Source organism: Myxine glutinosa, chromosome 1 (assembly GCF_964187855.1).
Source record: "Myxine glutinosa chromosome 1, kmMyxGlut1.1, whole genome shotgun sequence".
In the NCBI taxonomy this organism is placed as follows: domain Eukaryota; kingdom Metazoa; phylum Chordata; class Myxini; order Myxiniformes; family Myxinidae; genus Myxine; species Myxine glutinosa.
In genome coordinates, this window is record NC_136261.1 from 168,191,716 (window position 1) to 168,212,221 (window position 20,506).

The 20,506-nt window shown below is 47.0% G+C and overlaps 1 protein-coding gene across 1 annotated transcript in view; it reads right to left on the bottom strand.

The window, feature by feature from the left end:
- The window catches only part of LOC137416307 (phospholipid-transporting ATPase ABCA1-like), a 203,631-nt gene that overhangs the window by 176,769 nt on the left and 6,356 nt on the right, over positions 1 to 20,506 (bottom strand). The window contains exons 5-8 of the mRNA XM_078771422.1: positions 9,263 to 9,485; positions 7,427 to 7,566; positions 7,177 to 7,293; positions 6,105 to 6,263 (exon numbers count right to left, since the gene is read on the bottom strand). Coding sequence (XP_078627548.1) covers positions 6,105 to 6,263; positions 7,177 to 7,293; positions 7,427 to 7,566; positions 9,263 to 9,485 — 639 coding nt within the window. The remainder of the gene's footprint in view (positions 1 to 6,104; positions 6,264 to 7,176; positions 7,294 to 7,426; positions 7,567 to 9,262; positions 9,486 to 20,506) is intronic.

The window sequence follows — 20,506 nt, forward strand, 5'->3', positions numbered from 1 at the left end:
CTAACAGCCCATAATCAAGCTTGTGATTGTTCAGCTGAAAATGTGGACTGTTATTGTCGTGAAATTGTATGCAAGTAAACGACCCAGGAGTAATTGCATCCATTGTCCACTGCAAGGCGTCTATAAGATTCGGGACACGGAGCTTCGTAGGACAGTCCTGAGATATTCATTGTGTGTGTTATTCCTGCTCATGCTTAGAATGGCAAGGAGAATCGCATCATGTATTGTCTGCTTGTTTGCTTGGATGGCATTATCTACGGATGGCACTTCCTTCTTGTACGATTGTACTGTACTGACATCATGCTTGCTTATTTCCTCCTAGATCCTACTGGAGATTGATTTCGATTAAACTCACCGATTGAGACATTGTTGTAGTCTCATTTCTACAACACTTAATCGAAATCTTCTTCCATCATCGTTCGAGATCAAGATGTCTCACAATCTCCTGCAGCTTCCCACCTTCGGAGGCGATCCGCAATCCGCGGACGCGCCAAGCCAGCTCAAACACTGGTTGAGCCTGCTCGCGAGCCACCTGAGTACTCATGCCGACATCGAGGATGAGATGAAACGAGCCGTTCTTGACTCCCACGTGACTCACACTGTTCATGATTACATTTCTCATTGTGAAACGTATGATGTCGCCATCACGGAGCTGCGCGCCATATACATCCAACCTCAGAGCATTATCTACACTCGGTACCAGCTCGCCTCAAGACGACAGTATGCTTCGGAATCTCTTGAGCACTTCGCCCACGAGCTACGCCGTCTAGGAAAGGAATGTGCATCCGAGGTCCGCTCGCACGAACAGGTGTGCGATGACCTCTTATGAGATGCGTTAGTTTCTGGCGTTCATTCCCCGGCAATTCGGCAACGATTGCTGGAAGAAACGACTCTGACTTTCACGCAGGCATACGATAAAGCTCTCGTACTTCAACGAGCTCAGACGCAATCAGAAGCGTACGGACGCCCTTATGCCACTCCTTATGTCACGGCAGGTCTCGCTGGGGAGAGACGCCTCGAAAACGACCCACTGAGGAGCGTCCTGATGCTGAAAATCCGCCGGAGTCAACGGAGCCTCTCGGAGCCGAAGGTACGAGCCTAGCTGCAATGGTCTCGGTGGGAGTAACACTAAGTACTTCTTCTGTGGGAACTGGAACCATCTCCGATCGGTGTGCCCAGCCCGTGAAGCGACATGTCATTCCTGTGCACGGAAAGGCCATTTTGCAAAAGTATGTCGTGCCTCATGAGGGCGACGTTCTCGCACCACCTTGGCAAGCATCTCCTCTGCATGCGTGGCTCGCTCGAAACCTCGCCCGACACCACGGGGGGTCCCGACCCGGCCGGGTCCGCCCGGCTTGTCCGAAGCTGTCGTCCCAGTTCTGATTGAGGGACAACCATCGAACGCCCTCTTTGACATGGGATCGACGGAAAGCTACTTAGACATGGACCTCGTCCGACGACATGGCTGGCCGATTCTAGGACCTTCGTGCCGGATTTTCATGGCATCGCAAGCATTATGGATGCGCACTAAGGGCGAATGCCACGAAAAGCTGGAGATTAATGGCACATTGTATCTGGATGTTCACTTAATGGTCTTGCCAACACTATGCACTGAAGTACTGTTAGGGCACGATTTTCTCCGTCGTCATGGCAGGGTAGAGCTGATGTTCGGGGGAGACGCGACACTATCGATTTGTGCCTTGGCGGGAATGGAAATTGAACCGTTGTTCCTATTTCCGAACCTCACTCCGAATTGCGCCCCGGTAGCAATTAAATCATGACACTATTCCCGGGCTGATGTGCAATTCATTGCAGAGGAAACGAACCGACTACTCAAAGAGGGCATAATCGAGCCCAGTGATCACCTTGGCGTGCGCAGGTTCTGGTCGTCCAGACAGAAAATCATCGCAGGCGTATGGTAATCGATTACTCACAGACCGTGAATAGATTTACGCAATTGGACGCCTACCCGCTCCCGGGATTGGATGCTTTGGTCCGACAGGTCGCCCAATATGCGGTGTATAGCACTCTCGATTTGCGTAGTGCTTATCATCAGATCCCAATATGTGCAGCAGAACGAATCTACACAGGGTTTCAATCCAGTCAACGTCTGTATCAATTCACGCAGCTGGCATTCGGCGTCACAAATGGCGTCCCGTGTTTTCAAAGAGCCATTGATGACATCATCACCAGGGAAGGCTTAACCGATGATTTTGTTTACCTCGATAATTTAACGATTTGTGGGTATGATCAAGCCCATCACGATGCTAACTTGCGACGCTTCCTCCAAGTTGTGCGAAAATACAGCCTGACTCTCAACAAGGTGAAATGTCGCTACTCAGCCAGGACCATAGACCTTCTGGGGTACACAGTGACCCAGAGTATGATAACCCTGGACAAGGAACGTCTGCGCCCTTTGCTCGATATGGTGCCGCCGCACGATCACGCTTCTTTGAAGAGGGCACTCGGTCTGTTCGCACATTATTTGAAGTGGGTCCAAAATTACTCTGCGAAGCTTCACCCCCTCGTTGAGTGCAACACATTCCCTATGTCTAGCACCATCAAGGTCGCCTTTCACCTGCTGAAGTCGGACATCGCTGGCGCCGCTGTGATGTCCATTGATGAAAACATCCCTTTTGTTTTGGAAAGCGATGCATCACACCACGCCATCGCTGCCACTCTCTCTCAAGGGGGGAAACATGTGGCCTTCTTTTCAAGGACTCTCTCCTCCTTGGAGAAGCGTCATTCTTCTGTCGAAAAAGAAGCATATGCAATAGTTGAGTCGATTAGACTATGGAGACCCTACTTGCTTGGCAAAGAGTTTGAGGTCATCACTGATCAGCAGAGTGTTGCTTTTATGTATGATACGTGCCATGCGCAGCGCATTAAAAACGAGAAAATCACTCGATGGCGCATAGAGTTAGCTGATTATAGTTACAAAATCACGTACCGCCCGGGACGGGACAATCTAGCTGCGGATGCTCTGTCCCGCCCGGGGGTATGAGTCTCACCTCCCACGAGGAGGATCTCCGTATTATTCGCGAGACATTATGTCACCCCGGCATGACTCGCCTGGCTCTTTACGTGCGTTGCCGCAATTTGCGGTTGCTGCGCTTCTATAAACCGAACATGGGTACTCTGATTCAGGCTACCGGCCCGTGGGACAGATTGTCTATGGATTTTAAGGGACCTCTACCGGGCGGCCCCGATCGTTACCTCTTCACGATTGTGGATGAGTTCTCGAGATTCCCGTTCACCTTCCCGTGTAGGGACATGTCCGCTGCCTCGGTTATACGTTGTTTGCAGCTCTTGTTCGCCATGTTTGGGAACCCGGGTTAAGTGCACACAAACAGAGGCGCTGTATTCTTGTCCCAGAATGTGCGGGCATTTCTGCTACAGCGCAATATTTCCGCTAGCTACACTACTCCGTACAGCCCCCAGGCGAACTGGCAGGTGGAAAGATTTAATGACATCATATGGAAGGCCATTACTCTGGGCCTCAAGTCCCAGGGACTAGGACCGGACAAATGGGCCTGGATGGTGCAGGGTGCCCTGAGCTCGATCCGTTCCCTGCTGTGCACAGCCACAAATGAAATTCCTCACGATCGTTTATTTCGCAACTCGCGTCGTTCCAGTGCAGCTCGACCTCTGCCTGGATGGCTCGCTGAGCCCGGTCCGGTCTTCCTCAAACGAGCGGTCCGCCTGAGTAAGTACGATCCGCTCGTTGACAAGGTCCGACTTCTGCAAACTAATCCCGAACACACTCGGGTTCAACTGCCGGACGGGCGCGATTCCACGGTGTCGGTGCGACATCTCGCTCCGTGTGGGGATTCCACTGGGGTCGAGTTTAACTTGGGGGATCCGACTACGGGGATTCCACCAGCGGTCTCGCCCTCTCGCTCGCCGGATTCGGTCGGTATCGCTGAGCCACCCCCATCTCCCGGGATGGACGATGGCCTCTCTGCAGAGGATGTTTTAGAATCCGCTGATGATGGACCCAATGTGTATAGAACTCGCACAGGGCGAGCGATCCGCCGCCCTGCTCGTTATGGCTGGTCTTGAGATGACTTTGCATCCCATGTAATCATCTGCTTAATATAGATGTGTGCTTACCGTTGTCTTGCTTGTTAGCCAGCTTAGTTAGGGGTTTAAAGCAGGGGAGAAATGTAGTGAAATTGTACGCAAGTAAACGACCCAGGGGTAATTGCATCCATTGTCCACTGCAAGGCGTCTATAAGATTCGGGACACGGAGCTTCATAGGACAGTCCTGAGATATTTATTGTATGTGTTATTCATGCTCATGCTTAGAATGGTAAGGAGAATCGCATCATGTATTGTCTGCTTGTTTGCTTGGATGGCATTATCTACGGATGGCACTTCCTTCTTGTACGATTGTACTGTACTGATATCATGCTTGCTTATTTCCTCCTAGATCCTACTGGAGATTGATTTCGATTAAACTCACCGATTGAGACATTGTTGTAGTCTCATTTCTACAACAGTTATATCTGTGACAAAAAGGGTCATTTTGCAAGAGTCTGTCGTTTGAAACCCAAGACCCAAATAATTCCTCGGAACAAGGACAGTCGTCCACAGGGAACAGGCAAAAAGTCTAAATACCAGACATATCAATTTGAGGAGCAAATTGAAGAGGACACATACAGTCTTTTTTATAAATCGTATCACTGATTAATAAGGCTCGATTCCAGGAGAGGTAGGGGGCAGACAATACAAAAAGGCCCACAATCTGCCCAAGTCAGACCATATTACACATGCACACTGGTGAATCTGTAAATATTGTGGGAGAATGTGAAGTCACTGTAACTTATGGTAAACAGAAGGCAGAGTTGACCTTAGTGGTGGTGATATGTTCAGGTCCCAGTCTGCTGGGATTGGATTGGCTCCTGGCAATCTGCTTGGATTGGCAGGATGTGAACAACTTCAATGCCAGCAATCAATTATGAAAGCTCCAAGTGTAATATGGGGACATTTTCTCATTTGAGATGGGGAAACTGAAAAATATGAAGGTCGAGCTAGATATTGACCCAAATGCAACTTCTCAGTTTGTGAAAGCCCTCCCTCCCTTTTTATTGACAGGGAAGGTAGATCAGTTGGAAGGTATAAGGCCTGTACAACTTTCTCATCAGGGTGGGGTAGAGGATGCGAATTTGCTTTGTAAATGTGTATCATATCGCACTGATCCTTGTGCCATCTTAGATCATTTAATATTTTTGAAAAAATTTCACAGACTGCATTCTCCAGAAATGTAAAGATGCAAGAAATGTAAAGACCTTTTTCTTTGGAATACCCATCGACATAATACTTCAGATAAGCTACACCATCAATTAAATTAAAATGACCAGAATGGGCCAACCTAAATTGACCGTTTTTCAATAGTGATTAGTTGATGGACTTTGATGGAGAAAATTGGAATATTTTGGTTATAAGCTATATTGATTTTGATTTGACCACTTGTGGCCAAATTTTGTGAATCCTTTCTTAGCAACGAATATGGCACCCAAAGTAATAAATGAACCACATTTAGAGGCCATTTTCCCCCACAGCGCAGGGGTTGGCCTTTTTCAGGCACCATGGTCCTCTTTTTGAAGCAATGTTTTATCACCGGATGCCCTTCCTGCCACCAACCCTGTTAGTCGCCTCTTGTGACACACAGGGAATTACCAGGGAACTGGTACTCAATTTGCCGACCTCGGAAGGATGACAGGCTGAGTCAACCCCTATGGTGTTAATTCAGCGATCGACCGGGATTCGAACCCAGGATCCTAGGATCCCAAGCCGGCACCCAAACCGCTAAGCCAACACCAGGCTCTCCCAAAGTAATAAATACAATGATGAATAGTTATAATTGCTCAGACTGCCTTGCCAATATTACATTGTTGTCTTGCAATGTACTTGTATGGTTAAATAATGCATCTCACGAGCAGAACATGGTGGACAAATTACAAAAAAATCATATTGTACATAAGATTAAAAGTATGACAAACTACGGAAATGTGTTAAAGCAGGAAGGACTCTCTTCCATATCATCATAGTGATTATGTCAGTGAAAAACATAGTACTGAGAGAGGGCAATGATACACACCTTGATGATTGATGTCACATAAAGCACTGCACGATCAATCATCTGCAGAGGAACCTGCCATCCGTCTGTCAATAAATATAGGAGGACGTCAGGTGATAATCCAGATCCAATAAATGCAGGAGTCACCACAGGAGCCAGTTGAGGGTTTATCAAGACATTCTGCAGGTACAGAATAGTTTTGTTCATTTACTTCAGTTACTTCTACAAAAATGCTCAAAATAGAATATCAATAACAAATTATGAGATTGTTTCTGACAAGAAAATTTTCAGGTTGAGGTTATTATGGAGCCTGAAACAAACAAAAATAATAATAACAAGAAGACGTCATGCAGAGCACGATACTTGCAAAATCGACCCCTCCCGAAAATAAAAATGTTGCCATGGATACATTAAATTGTCCATTTCAATAAGATTAAAATTGACGATCTCAATCAAAGCACGGGTCAATCGGTTTTGCATGGGTCAATAAAATTGATGTTTTTTCAAATGAAAATCGATGATATTAGAGGTTTAACCTTGAGTTGACCTTTGACCTTTTGACCCCAAAAAGAATTGCTTTTCCAATTCTGTGATGTACAATGAAATTGCTGTTTAATTTCCAAGTTCATCGGATGAAAAGTGACTATTTTTCAGATGAATATTGATAATTTTAGAAGTTTGACCTTGAGTTGAACTTTGACCATTTGACCTCAAAAAAAGTTGGTTTCCCAATTTATTGACTCAATATGCAAATGCTGTTCAATTTTCGAGTCAATCGGATGATAAAATTTACAATTTCAGAAGCTTGACCTCAAGATGACCTTTGACCTTTGACTTCAAAATCAATAGGCTTCTTCCTTATGACCAACCCTACCATCTGGTGAGGTTTCGTGAAGATCGGTTTAAAATTGTGACCTGTAGGTGATTGACAGACAAACAGACAGACAGAATAACGCACAAGACCAACCAATATACTTGAAAAATCTTCGATTTTGCAAGTAATAATAAAATATGAAAGTAAAAAATTTGATTAAAAATGACAAATACAACATTAGTTATGATAAACTAACCACGATTGGGGTTTCAAGCTCACCTTGAGCAGGTTTATCAAAGGGCTTTTCTGCATCGTGGTACGTATGGCAGGCTTTATAAAAGCCCAAGCCTCATCTAGTCGTCCAAGCAGGGCCAAGGCTTCAAATGTGCTGTTGGCCTGCAAGTTGGAGAAAGCATCAATGACATTTTCATACCTTTTTAAGGCATTAGTTTGCAGTAGTACACTTTGCAATGGGAAATCATTGTCTAGTAGTGCATATTCCTTGCGGTAATGAGAAACGTGGATATACTTGCTGCAGCAGGCTGCGTGTAAGCGGTGTGTCTGGGAGGTATGGAATGCGACCAAGCAGAAATGGTTTTAACATAAACCATGCAACACGTGTTGCGGCACTGCTTTGCATTGCAAGCTCCAATGTTGAGCACAATGAGTCTACACATGCAGGAGGGGGCACAAGTAGGTATGAGATTGTAGCCAATAAGGAAGATGTAAGTCTTTGCATAGAGCAAATTGGCAGGAATGTAAATAATTGATTGTCACAATTTTGGGTCTTTAGTCAACAAATTATAGTACATAGTATTTGGAATATAAATGTAATAAATTAATTATTAAATGTTACAAGGAGAGAGTCTCTTCTTCTTTAATGGCCACCATTATGCCACCTTTCTTACGGGTCGGCCAGGGAAAGCATAACCCGAGTCTTCACGAACCAGGCTCACGTTCGATTAGTTAGGGCAGGAATTTGGAATTTGGTCATGGTGCCGGCGGATAGCTCACCTACTCTTCGCGAAGGACGCCATGGGATCTTTAACGTCCACCAACTAATGCTGGCAGATGGGACACCCGTTTAACGTCCATCTGAGGGACGGCACACACATTGATGAATCAACCTGCCTGTGAAACACCGGACAAACTAACAAGGAGAGATAAGAAAAATAAAAAACAAGTACAGATACATTCAAAGTACACCCCCATGCCATGCCCCCATGCCAAATAATTAAATATCCTCCAGTGCAGCATTGCCGGGGCGCTTCTGGCGCCCGGCAATACCGCCGTACAGCTCATAGAGACTGTAGTTGGAGGGAGAGGTGCACAATAATTGATTGATTAATTGCATAATTAAACCACTAGTGCTTCATCCGAAGAGGTAAGTTTTAGAAATTTAATTAAATAAGTCATTAATAAAAAAAAAAAAAAAAAATTTATTAATCAATAAATAATTCATCGATTAATTGATTAATCAATAAATCAAAAATACCCTTTACAGCCAAATCACTTGGTCATTGTGATGTCCAAATATTAGCTTCCTCACTCAAAAGGTGCCTGAGATATTGCCCAGATGAGAAAGAAAATAAATAAATGATTAATAATGAAAATAAAGAAATAATAATCATAAATAAAAAATAATTAATCAATTGGCTAATAGAATACAAAAACCACCACCATTGCATCCGAATCTGTAACTTAACAAGAAAAAAAAAATTAGTCATTAATCGAATAATTAAATAATTAATTGATTAATTAATTAATCAATAAATCAAAAATATCCTTTAGAGCCAAATCATTTGGTCATTGGCATGTCCAAATATCAGCTTCCTTACTCAAAAGGTGCCTGAGATAATGCCCAGAAGAGAAAGGGAATAAATAAGAACTTAATTAATCGATAATAATTAAGTAACTCATCAATTAATTGATTAATCAAAAAACAAAAATACTGTTTTTGACAAAGTACTTACTCACTATTGTGCCCAAATTTCAGCTTCCGAGCTCAAATGATGGCTGAGATATCGCCCAGACAAACAAACAAACAACAAAGCAAACAAGCAAACAACCAGAGTGAAAACTGAGTACTCCCTTTCAGCATGCGTCATTGCCGAGCCCCCTTCGGTGCCCGGAAATGACGTTATGCAGCACCTGGATATGGCATAGGAAAGGAGTGGTGTACAATAATTCTTCAAAAAGTTTGAGAGTCAAAAGCATGATTTACAATTCTTGGTGAAATCTGCGACCGTGGTCTGAAGTTACGCAGAGGACAAACATCTGTGGCAATTTTTGTAAGAACAGGACCATTCCTTAATAGGCATGTAAAAGTTTTTATTGTTTTTATACACCCCCTCATAAGACTTACCATTTCTCAAACTCGAGCCAATGTTTATGTCCATGTTCATGGAGACTCCATTTGTCCCTCCAGAATTGTTACTGCTGCTGGCATTGATGTTGTCCATGCCTTCACCAAACAGCACATTAGATTCATCTCCACAAACTAGGCCCAGGATTCCAACAGGTGTGCCATTCGTACTTAGCGCTTGGACTTTGTTGATAAAAAATTTCAGGTCTCTTGCTTGGTCCACCTAGAAATGAAGAACAGGAAAAAAAATCCTTGCTGTAAAATGTTCTTGGTAACTCTATAAATCCGTATTGCATGTATAAACAACTGTCTTCCAAAAGTGTCCACTTTAGGCTTTTGCTTTTTTTTCTCGACAAGTGCGGATGTATAAAGTTGGAAGGGGGGAACAAAAGAGCAAGGTTAAATTGATAGTGCGGTAGTGGAGCAACAATTAGACACAACCAGAAAGGGGGTAAGTAAAGAAAAGGAAGAGAGAATGGGAGGAAGCACTAACATTAGCAAGAGGGTTGGGTTAGGAAGAGTTAATGGGGGTAATAAAGTCCATGGTTCAGGATTTGGGATTACACGGTGGAAGTACGTACACAATGCTTGAAGCCCTGGAGGGAAGAGCGAGACAGAACAGCATCTAAAAGGTGGTTCCATAGACAGGAGAAGCGAGGAACAAAGGAGTTGAGGTGTGTAGTCAGCATGGATTGTGGATGCTAAGCTAGGAGAGGGTTACTGGAAGAATATGTGCATTCTGAAGTTGTTGGGGAGGGTGGGAGGACTGATACAGCAGAGTAAGCAATATTTGAGAAGTGGTGGTAAAAGATAAACAGACACCACTGACCTACCTACGATGTGAACGCAACGAACTTTGTGCTTCAGCCTTGTCGTGGGTGCTTCCAATTAGGTTGAGAGCTATATATTCCACAGAAACCAGGAGAGACAGATGGGATGCTGTGGTGCAAGCCCAGTCATCCACTGAACCACAGGCAAAGGTCTTGTAGACTGTGAGTAGTTCTGATTTTCCAAGGAATAATTGGATCGATGTAAAATCCAGCATGCGGTTGGCTTTGGAGGCCAGCCTTGCTTTGTGGTTGACCCAGGAGAGATCAAGGTAGGAGTTCGAGAAACTGGATCTCTTCCGATGGCTGACCATGGAAATAGGCAGGTGGGTTCATTTGATGATCCTTCCAGAGTGACAGAGTGAGGCATTGAGATTTTCAAGGATTGAAGGACATGTTCCCTTTTGTAACATAATCTTTTAAAACTTCAACAAATCCTGATGAAATAAACATTGCCTATCAACTTTGGCTAAAACAAAGACATCTCAGTTGACAAATAAGGCTGCAATGTGATTTGTGAGCTTGGGACATTTATCATTAGGATGGGCTTATTTTTTATTCTTCTATTAATATTATTATCATGATGAATGAGACAAAAATATCAACTAAGTAGAGCATATATGATAGTGTGCGGTGAAGGCAAATCCCATAAAAGTGATTTAAGTGTTGCGGTTTTGAGAACCCACGCAGGTAACATCATTAAAGGTTAAAGGTTGCACCCCATAGATAGGCCACAAGCAACACGTAGGTCACCTTAGGACGTTAGTTATTTCATAGTATGTGTTTAGGATAAGGCCATATCCAATAGTTGCATCTGCGTTGTGTAAAACAAATAAGAGTAGGCCCCATTCGTCCATTTTACAGCCTCCCTTCAATCGACGCCATTAAGCGCTAACCAGTCTGTACATCGCCATCGCCATTTAGGCTGCCAGCAGCCTTCGCGAACTCGTTGGGCTTCCACTCAAACCAGCCCAAAGGCCACGAGGTAAGGCCCGGAAAGGGGCCGGAGCGCAAGGGTGGAGGTGCGGCCACGTCAAGCAGCCATCAAGGCGGAGCCGGTAAGCCCTAAACAGCCAATCAGGGCTGAGGCGAGATCGCCTGACAGGGTGTGGCTAGAGATTCGAGAGGGTTCGTGGGGCGTGGCAATATAACCCCTTGCGCGACGCCCCCACCTCAGTTATGAGTGGGGAGAGGGAGGCGCTTGACCTGATCAGAGTTGAGTTATGGGAGAGAGGCTTGAGTAGTTACGAGAGGGAGAGACGCGCTGTGGCAACAAGCTTTACAGAGGGCGGGCGCGCGGCACGCATTGCAGAGGACTGCAGCGTGCAGAAGGACATTGGGGAAGTGGCGCATCGATCGTAACAATACCCGGCGTGCATATAAAGGCGCCGGTACAAGTATTACATACGATATATAAAAATCGCCAGCTTACCGATCCCCCGAGATACAATTGTCCGCTCGCGCCTATGCCACGGGTAGAGCTGCCTGCTGTATTCCACCATCTGCACGGTATGAGTCGGGGACCGGGCGAGCTGTGGACCCTTGGACCCTCAACCGGACCATCTTCAAACCCCGTGTGGGTGACCCTGAGAGTGAGTCTGAGAGTGAACGGGCCCGTGTCCAGGGAATAAGTTAAGACTGTTATTAAGGCTGCCCTGTGTATCTGCTTCTTCCTCTTCCCTGTACATTCTCTTCTTTTCCTCTTCTAATTGTACAAATTGTAAATAAATTGCCTTGTTCTTCCTGGTTTCCTCTCATCCTATCGTTTTAGTCATTTCCTCAATTGGGTAAGCGTGGCACAATTAGGAACCGCTTAGAATCGGGTCTAGTCATTGTTAACAGCTCGGATCGCGGATCGCTATCCGCACGGCGTTTCCACTTGATATCCGTGGTTCGGGCGGGAGTTATTTCCTCATTTCCGGTCAGCGTTAGTACTTAGATTAATAGGACTAATTCGACCAACAACCCTATTTAACACTGCCCGGGAAGGACGTTATAGCCCACGGGATCACGTCAGTCAGATAAAGGACAAGGGGATTAATCCCCCCTTGATAAGGGGAAGGCCGACGTCGGAGATCCGCAACAATTGGTGTCAGGAGTGGGATTTGGACCCAAAGTGCGCCTGACGCACTCCAAATTATGAGCGGCCGAAATTGTGGTAACATCCAAATTAAATCGTGCCATGGATAGCCAAGGCGGTCGGATGCCGGTGGGGGTAGATGAGGAGGAGTTAGAGTTAACCCAGGACCCCCGGGAAGAAGTGGGACAATTGGGAGGAATGGAAGAGGAAATTGGAGAGGGTGCAGCAGTAGGGGTTGCAGGCGAGCAAAATGGCGGCGCCTCGCACATGGCGACGAGGGCCGCGCCCACTGCGCAAATGGGGGTGGGCGACATGCAAGCCTTCATGGCGCAGCTCATGAATGAGATGAATAAAATAAATGGCAAATTAGACACCCAAAAGGACGAGACGAAAGGCCTGGGAAATCAAATTGGGGGATTAGACAGCAAATTGGGGGGATTAGAAAGCAAATTTGGGGGATTAGACAGCAAATTGGGGGGATTAGAAAGCAAATTGGGGGGATTAGAAAGCAAATTGGGGGGCCAATTGGAGGACGTGGGTGACCACATGGGAGAAATGAACGAGGGGTTAACGGGGTTGGAAAACAGGATGGCCACCCGAGAGAATCTAATGAAAGGAATGAAGGATGGGTTATGGAAAACAGAATGGGTGGCCACATAAAAAATTATGGGGAGAACATAGACCGCAGGTCGAGCGGGAAAGGCACGCGGGTATGCGATGGGGTAGCGCGACTTGAGAAGCGCGGGGAAAGCGAGTTAGAGCCAAGCACAGCAGGGTGGACAGGGGTAGAAATCGCGACACGGGGAATAGAGAAGCCGAAGGCCACTGAATTGGAAAATCTTATTTTATGCGCACCAGCGGTCCCGTCGAGCTTAATAAAGAAGAATTTACAATTGAAATTGGGGTTGAAGAGACGGCGGACTTAGAAAAGCAATCGCGGGAGGAAAAGATGGAAATTGTGCAAAGTCTGTGTTCGCATCATGATGCCATACTTCCTAACCCAAATTAACGTTTGCAGCTGCGTGAGGAGAAAAGGATCCCGAAGGTAAGAAGGGCTGTATATGGCGCGAAAAGGTTTGGCGCGAAAGTGTTTGGCGCAAAAGGATTTTTCTCGCGCTTGGGATCCCGACATCACCCGGGCGCTTGTGGGAGGTCCATGGTGCGCTGTGTGAGAGCGAATGGCGTGCGTGTGCGAACGGCGCCAGAGCACGAGTATGAAACAGAGTGTGGAAGTGAGAGTGAGTGCGACACAGAGTGTGAGTTGGTTGTGGAGAGTGTGCGAGGATGCACACCAGAGCGTGTTGGAGAGAGTGTGTGAGGATGCACACCGGAGATGGATGGAGAGGGTGTGTGGAGATGCACACAGGAGCAGGTGAGTGGGTGCATGCAGGAGTGCACATCCGTGAGTGTTACGAGGTATGTAACAAGAGAGTGTGCGCCAGGATGTGCGCGAGAGGAGTGCGTAATGGAGTGTGTGGAAGGAATGAGTGCGCCTGATTGGTGTGCACCTGAGTGTGTAAGAAAAGAGAGTGCACGGAGAGAGAGTGCAGTAATAGAATGCACGGAATGTATGGGATGTGTGAGTGTAGAAAGGGTCGCGTGTGGATGTGAGAATGCGATCCAAGCATCGACGCAGACCGGGGCAGCGTTTAGGCCGACGTACAGCCGACGCGAGTCCTCGGTGCGCGGGGTGCTTTGTGTGCTGTGGGAGCCGGTGGGGATCGTTGCTGCGGCGCTCTTACAAGGAGCGCCGTGCACGATTCGGGCCGGGCCCCGCCCTGTATGGTCGGTGCCACGTCATAAAGGCGATCGGCACGGTTTGGGGGGAGGTCGGCCAGGTCGTACCTTCGCCCCCTAGCGGGCGCGGGGCTCCGGCCGGGGGAGGTTGGGTCACCGTGCCGGAGACCGAAAGGCTCCGCGCCGGGATGGCGCCTGGAACCTCGGTCCGAGTATGCCTCCTCCCCAGAATCGAAAATGCCGGACGGACCCAACCAACAGGAGACTGACCATCTGCATACATTGCTCGGTTTTTCGAAGCCGAGCTGTAAAAATGTATTTCCGCACCGAGAGGCTCGAGGGTAGTGGACTCGTAGAAATGGCGATAGTGATGTAGAGGGATGGTAGCTCTACCATCCCTCACCATTTTGGGGCACATGAGCAGTAGTTTATGGAGTTTGGCAGTGTGAACTAGCCAGGGCGGGATATGATAATTTTTAGGGACTTAGAGATGACTTTAGGAGACTTGAGATGTAAGTAGAGACATTTTACAAGTAGTGGGGACGTAGTTAGATTAGGTGGATGATAATGACGAGGGATGTGCTTCGTGTAAAGGGATGACGGAAAGCACTAGTATTAGAGGGAGGTAGTTAGCTAAATGATGCTGTGTGTGTGAGTATGAGGATGCGCTTTAGGCGCATAATGAGGAATTGTGAATGAGATTCTCGGTGGTGATGGTGAGCAAATGAGGCAATGCTGGTGAATGATGTGTGTGTGTGAAAGTGTATGAGTAGAGCATTGTGGACAGTGTAAGTGTATTGAGTGATTGGCTTGCATGGGGTGCAAGTGAGAATACTGAGAGGTGTGGAATAAATGGTGTGGAGTGAGTAGGGTGGAATGAGTGGTGTGGAGTGCATGGTGCGAAGGAGTGGATGGGGGGAGGATGGACCCCTTCACGAATACCCGGGGAGGGTAGTTTAAAGTTAGGTAGAGGGAGTAGGTAAATTATTGGATATTGACATCTGTGGTGCGAGTAGTAGCAAGTTGTTGCTTTGAGGGGTGCATAAGACTGTGGAATGGCTGGGCGTGTGGCTTAATTGGTGCGTATAGTTTTTGAGGCACTCCGCCACTGGTAGTCTGTCGGCCAGGTGAGGCCGCAGGTAGGCTCTGGGAGCCAGGTAGAGTTCAGTAGAGTTCAGCGGGGCCCGAGGATCTGAGGAGAAGGACCCGGGTAGCCCAATGCCAGGGAGGGCATTAGTGGGGTGAGAGCGCCAGGAGAGCCTTTCCCAGGAGCTAGGCAAGCTCGGGTGGCAACTTGAGTGGCGGAGGTGCGCAGGTAGTCCCGAAATTGTGCGAGGGCACAGTAGGAAAAATTGGGGGAGTGAGACCCCAAATTGGTAAGGCACCACAGTATGGTCAATGGGAATTGGTTTTTAGAACCACATAGTTTAAAGATGCCAAGTGGCAGGGCAAGACCCTGGGTAGTTTAAAGAGTTAATGTCAATTAGAAGGATAGTTAGGAATTATGAAATCTCTTCGCACCATCCACATCCACTCACCGAGGTGACAGGACTCCACACCAGGTTTTGTGAACTATTTGGAATGTAAGACGCATCTTGACGTGGGTGGGACATTGTGTGTGATTCCATCCCTTCCTTCTTGGGAGGGATTGGAGACGAATTTGGTTTAGGGGAGATATGGGAGACGAGACGGTAGAGACGAATTTGTAAATTGTGTACATACGGGGAAGGGCAAGGGTAGAGTAGGCTGACATGGGGGGTGACATTCGAGTAGGAACGGGCTTTCTCCGCTCGCTCTCCCGTGCCCCTCATATCGCATTGCCTTGTGATTACGTGTACCCTTGCGCCCTTGCCCCCGCTAACCTCTGCTTTGTCTTCCTCCCCACTCATGGACCCATGGTCTTTTGTCGAGGGGAGTGTGCAGGTGCCCTGAGTTGTGCGGCTGCACTCTTGCACTGCACCCTGCTGCCTGCTGTCTGCACCGGTACACCATATGGACCACACGTTCTGTGGCCTGGCACCTTTGCTGGAGCAGACCATTGCTGCCAGCAGCATCTTGCTTGCGGACCACTGTTTTTAAGTGGCGCACATGCCAAGCAGTCGGACCACCTACGCTGGCCCTGCTGGCCAAATAAAAAGCGGACACGGTTTGTGCCCTTCTTTATTAATTAATCTTTGATGTGCCCGGACCAAAAGATGGTAAACTTTAACGATGGCACACCGAAGATCCATGAAGCCAGAAGCAAGAAGATCCATCGGCCCAGCAGTCAAGCACAAGGCATCATTTATTATTTAAAAATGGTTTTGGTGCATTTTTGGTGATGGTGCTGTTTGTGCATTTTTTTTATTTAGGTACATATGGGTGTATATGGTGTATTGGTGCAGTGCATTGCAATCGGTGTTTCCTCTTTCCAAAAGTTCTTTTCTTTTCACACAAAAGACAGGTCCTGGGTTGTAGTTTTGTAAATAATTAGTGTCTTGTAAATAATATGCTCCCCACCGGCTTTATGTGTAGTTTGCGAATAATTCCGTAATTCGGTTAATTGTGGGGGTGAGTCAGTTAGGTAGTACACAACACAGCAGGTGGGACATATCTAGTGTTAAAACTGTCGCACTCAGGGTGAGGTTAAATGTAGAGGGAAACTACACCTAAGTGTCACACTAATTGTTAAAGAGTACTCCTGACCCAGGTATCGGAAGCCGGCCGTCCTCACTGATATGTGGTTCGGCTCGGGTCGAGCCTGGCGAGAGGAGGGGTGCAGTGTTGCGGTTTTGAGAACCCACACAGGTAACATCATTAAAGGTTAAAGGTTGCACCCCATAGATAGGCCACAAGCAACACGTAGGTCACCTTAGGACGTTAGTTATTTCATAGTATGTGTTTAGGATAAGGCCATATCCAATAGTTGCATCTGCGTTGTGTAAAACAAATAAGAGTAGGCCCCATTCGTCCATTTTACAGCCTCCCTTCAATCGACGCCATTAAGCCCCCCAGTCTGTACATCGCCTTCGCCATTTAGGCTGCCAGCAGCCTTCGTGAACTCGTTAGGCTTCCGCTCAAACAAGCCCAAAGGCCACGAGGTAAGGCCCGGAAAGGGGGTAGAGCGCAAGGGTGGAGGTGCGGCCACGTCAAGCAGCCATCAAGGCGGAGCCGGTAAGCCCTAAACAGCCAATCAGGGCTGAGGCGAGATCGCCTGACAGGGTGTGCCTTGAGGTTCGAGAGGGTTCGCGGTGCGTGGCAACATAACCCCTTGCGCGAAGCCCCCACCTCAGTTATGAGCGGGGAGAAGGAGGCGCTTGACCTGATCGGAGTTGAGTTACGGGAGAGACGCTTGAGTAGTTACGAGAGGGAGAGACACGCTGTGGCAACAAGCTTTACAGAGGGCGGGTGCGCAGCACGCATTGCAGAGGACTGCAGCGTGCAGAAGGACATTGGGGAAGTGGCGCATCGATCGTAACAATACCGGGCGCGCGTATAAAGGCGCCGGTACAAGTATTACATACGATATATAATCGCCAGCTTACCGATCCCCCGAGATATAATTGTCCGCTCACGCCTACGCCACGGGGAGAGCTACCTGCCGTATTCCACCATCTGCACAGTACAAGTCAGGGACCGGACGAGCTGTGGACCCTTGAACCCTCAACCCGACCATCTTCAAACCCCGTGTGAGTGACCCTGAGCGTGAGTCTGAGCGTGAACGGGCCCGTGTCCAGGGAATAAGTTAAGACTGTTATTAAGGCTGCCCTGTGTATCTGCTTCTTCCTCTTCCCTGTACATTCTCTTCTTTCTTTTCCTCTTCTAATTGTACAAATTGTAAATAAATTACCTTGTTCTTCCTGGTTTCCTCTCATCCGATCGTTTTAGTCATTTCCTCAATTGGGTAAGCGTGGCACGATTAGGAACCGCTTAGAATCGGGTCTAGTCATTGTTAACAGCTCGGATCGCGGATCGCTATCCGCTCGGCGTTTCCACCTGATATCCGTGGTTCGGGCGGGAGTTATTTCCTCATTTCTGGTCAGCGTTAGTACTTAGGTAATAGGACTAATTCGACCAACAACCCTATTTCCGGGAAGGATGTTATAGCGCCCGGGATCGCGTCGGTCAGATAAAGGACAAGGGGATTAATCTCCCCTTGATAAGGGGAAGGCCGACGTTGGAGATCCCCAACAAAGTAGAGCAGATATGATAGTGTGCGGTGAAGGCAAATCCCATAAAAGTGATTTAAATTTTCTCCAAATTGCTAAGAAGATGGGCATTTTTTTTTGTATACAGAATTGTGACTCATGGAGGAGTTAGCTAGAAGAAAGAATGGACAAGGACAAAACAGAACGAAAATAACAAGGGTAATAAGCGGGGTGTAAGAACATGCCACCAACGAGTAGAGGGACAAGATAGAAGTAAACCTGGAGGAAGAAAGGACATGGGGAGGAATGAGAGCAAGAGGAGTGAGAGAGAGGACACAGGGGGGTGAACAAGCTGGCTGGATACAGTTGCAAACTCGTAATCGCAAAAGTTGAAGGTAAACCTCGAGAAGAAGCAGAAATGGAACAACAACCAGAATTTTCTTTTTTTGTTAAGCAGGATGAGGGAGCGAGGAGAGATCCAATAACCTGAAAACACAAAAAGAGCTTTGCTTCATTCGAGTTAAACAACTTCCCCAATCTGTTGAGTTGCATTCTTCCCTCCAGGGCCCCAAGATAGCTATTCTCCACTACCTTAGATCATCCCCCAACCATACTCATAATCACTTATATCCTGAAATTATCCCATTCCAAAGAACTCCCTTTTTCCAGGTTATTGTGATTTTGTTACCCCTCCCACTCAACTATTTATGTTAGTTGTCTGTTGTTTTGTTCCTTTTCTGTTTCATCCCCACTTCCAACTTCCTCCTCTCACTGTGTTTCATTCAGCTTGTGTGCAGCTTGTTCACCTCCAATGTGTCCTTCTTCTCCTTCCTCTTGATCTCACTCTCACTTCCACACTACTGTTGGTGTTTCCCCCTTCACATTTTGTTCTCTTACATTCTGCTCTAGCTCTTCCACGAGCCTCGGTCATCTATACAAACTAGCTGAAGTACCCGGCGTTGCTGGGGGATGGTGGGGGGGCGGGGGGGGTGCACGAGGGAAAGGGGAGGGGAGAGGAAGGGAGTTGGGGAAGTTAAAGGGGAGTGGATGGGGAGGTGAGGGGAGAGGGAGGGAAAAGATATACTACATATAATCTCTTGGGGGGCTTTGACAGCCCTTCCGTTTGTGGGGGAGGGGAAGGGAAAGGGAAGGAGGAAAAATTTACCCATGCAAAGTGTGCTTTAACCTCAGTGTTACCCAGGTAAAAAAAGAAATTGTAATACCCTCTGCCACCAACACCAGGTGGCGCTACACGGTACACATTTACAAAGATAATTTATGCCCTTCCCCCGGCCCCCCACACACTTGCATGTCACCACGGCCACATCGCCTATGTTACACCCCACACAAAGTTGTATTTGTATTTGTACCCTCAGTAATAGTCCAAGCCATTTAGCCCAAATATGGGGCCAGATAGGAAAAAACTGCAACACTACATATCAGTGCGAAATTGTATGCAGTAATATATACCAGATAACATATCAAAAGTCTAAAGCTCTAAAAATATGGGGTGTCTGTCAAAATCACTGGTACATGGACCCCCCTTTTCATCCTTTTGCGGTACGATTTGTTCACATTTTGCGATACATTCCGAGCACATGGTATATAATTATACTTTTAATATCAGGAATTACAGCATGTTACAGCCCCAGTACGGCCCGTACGGAACAAAAAAATAAGCACGTAAACAAAATTCCCAATAGCTAAATACTGATCACTGATATGCAAATACATGAATCACTTGTCATGACTGTTTCAGAATTATGGCACATTTTGTTGATTAAAATCACAAACTCATAATAAAATCACATATAGAGAAACTAATAATACTGACTCATAAAATACTGTCGGAAGTCAAGGATTCACTTAAAAGTAAAAAAATGTCCACAATTAACTAATTCAGCTGCATGTAGCAGTCTATAACAACAGTCCACTACCTAATCATCATTTTCCTCGTCATCGTCGTCGCTGAAACTGTCCAGGACGGAGTTGGTGCAGCCAGATCCACGGCACTGACCACAAGCAGGAGAACACTCCAAGTTGTTCTTGCGGCATGTACACCATGCGGAACCACAATCGGTCGAACAGTTGCACCGGATAACATTCAACAAATCCTGAGGTGCTGGAGGGAGGTCGGTCATAACAGGAACAAGATTGCCGTCGCTCATTCTCCAGCCCCAATCCACTGGTTGTAGGCTGTTGTTTCCTTTCCACTGCTGTATTTGCAGATACACCCGTCTGCTGTGATATCTCGCTGCAGCAGATGTGGGCGGTAAGGTCTGTGGGAGTATCTTCGAAGTCTTGACTGCGACCTGTTCACAAAACCGCTTGTACCTGAGGGAATCCAAACTTTCATCAGGTTTACCCTTGTAGAGACACACGAGTGCTATCTCTCCTGCAGCCTCGACCACATCTGGTGATGCATCCTCAGCCAAGAACTGTTGGGATTGAGTTTGGAAGAGTGTGCTCATCA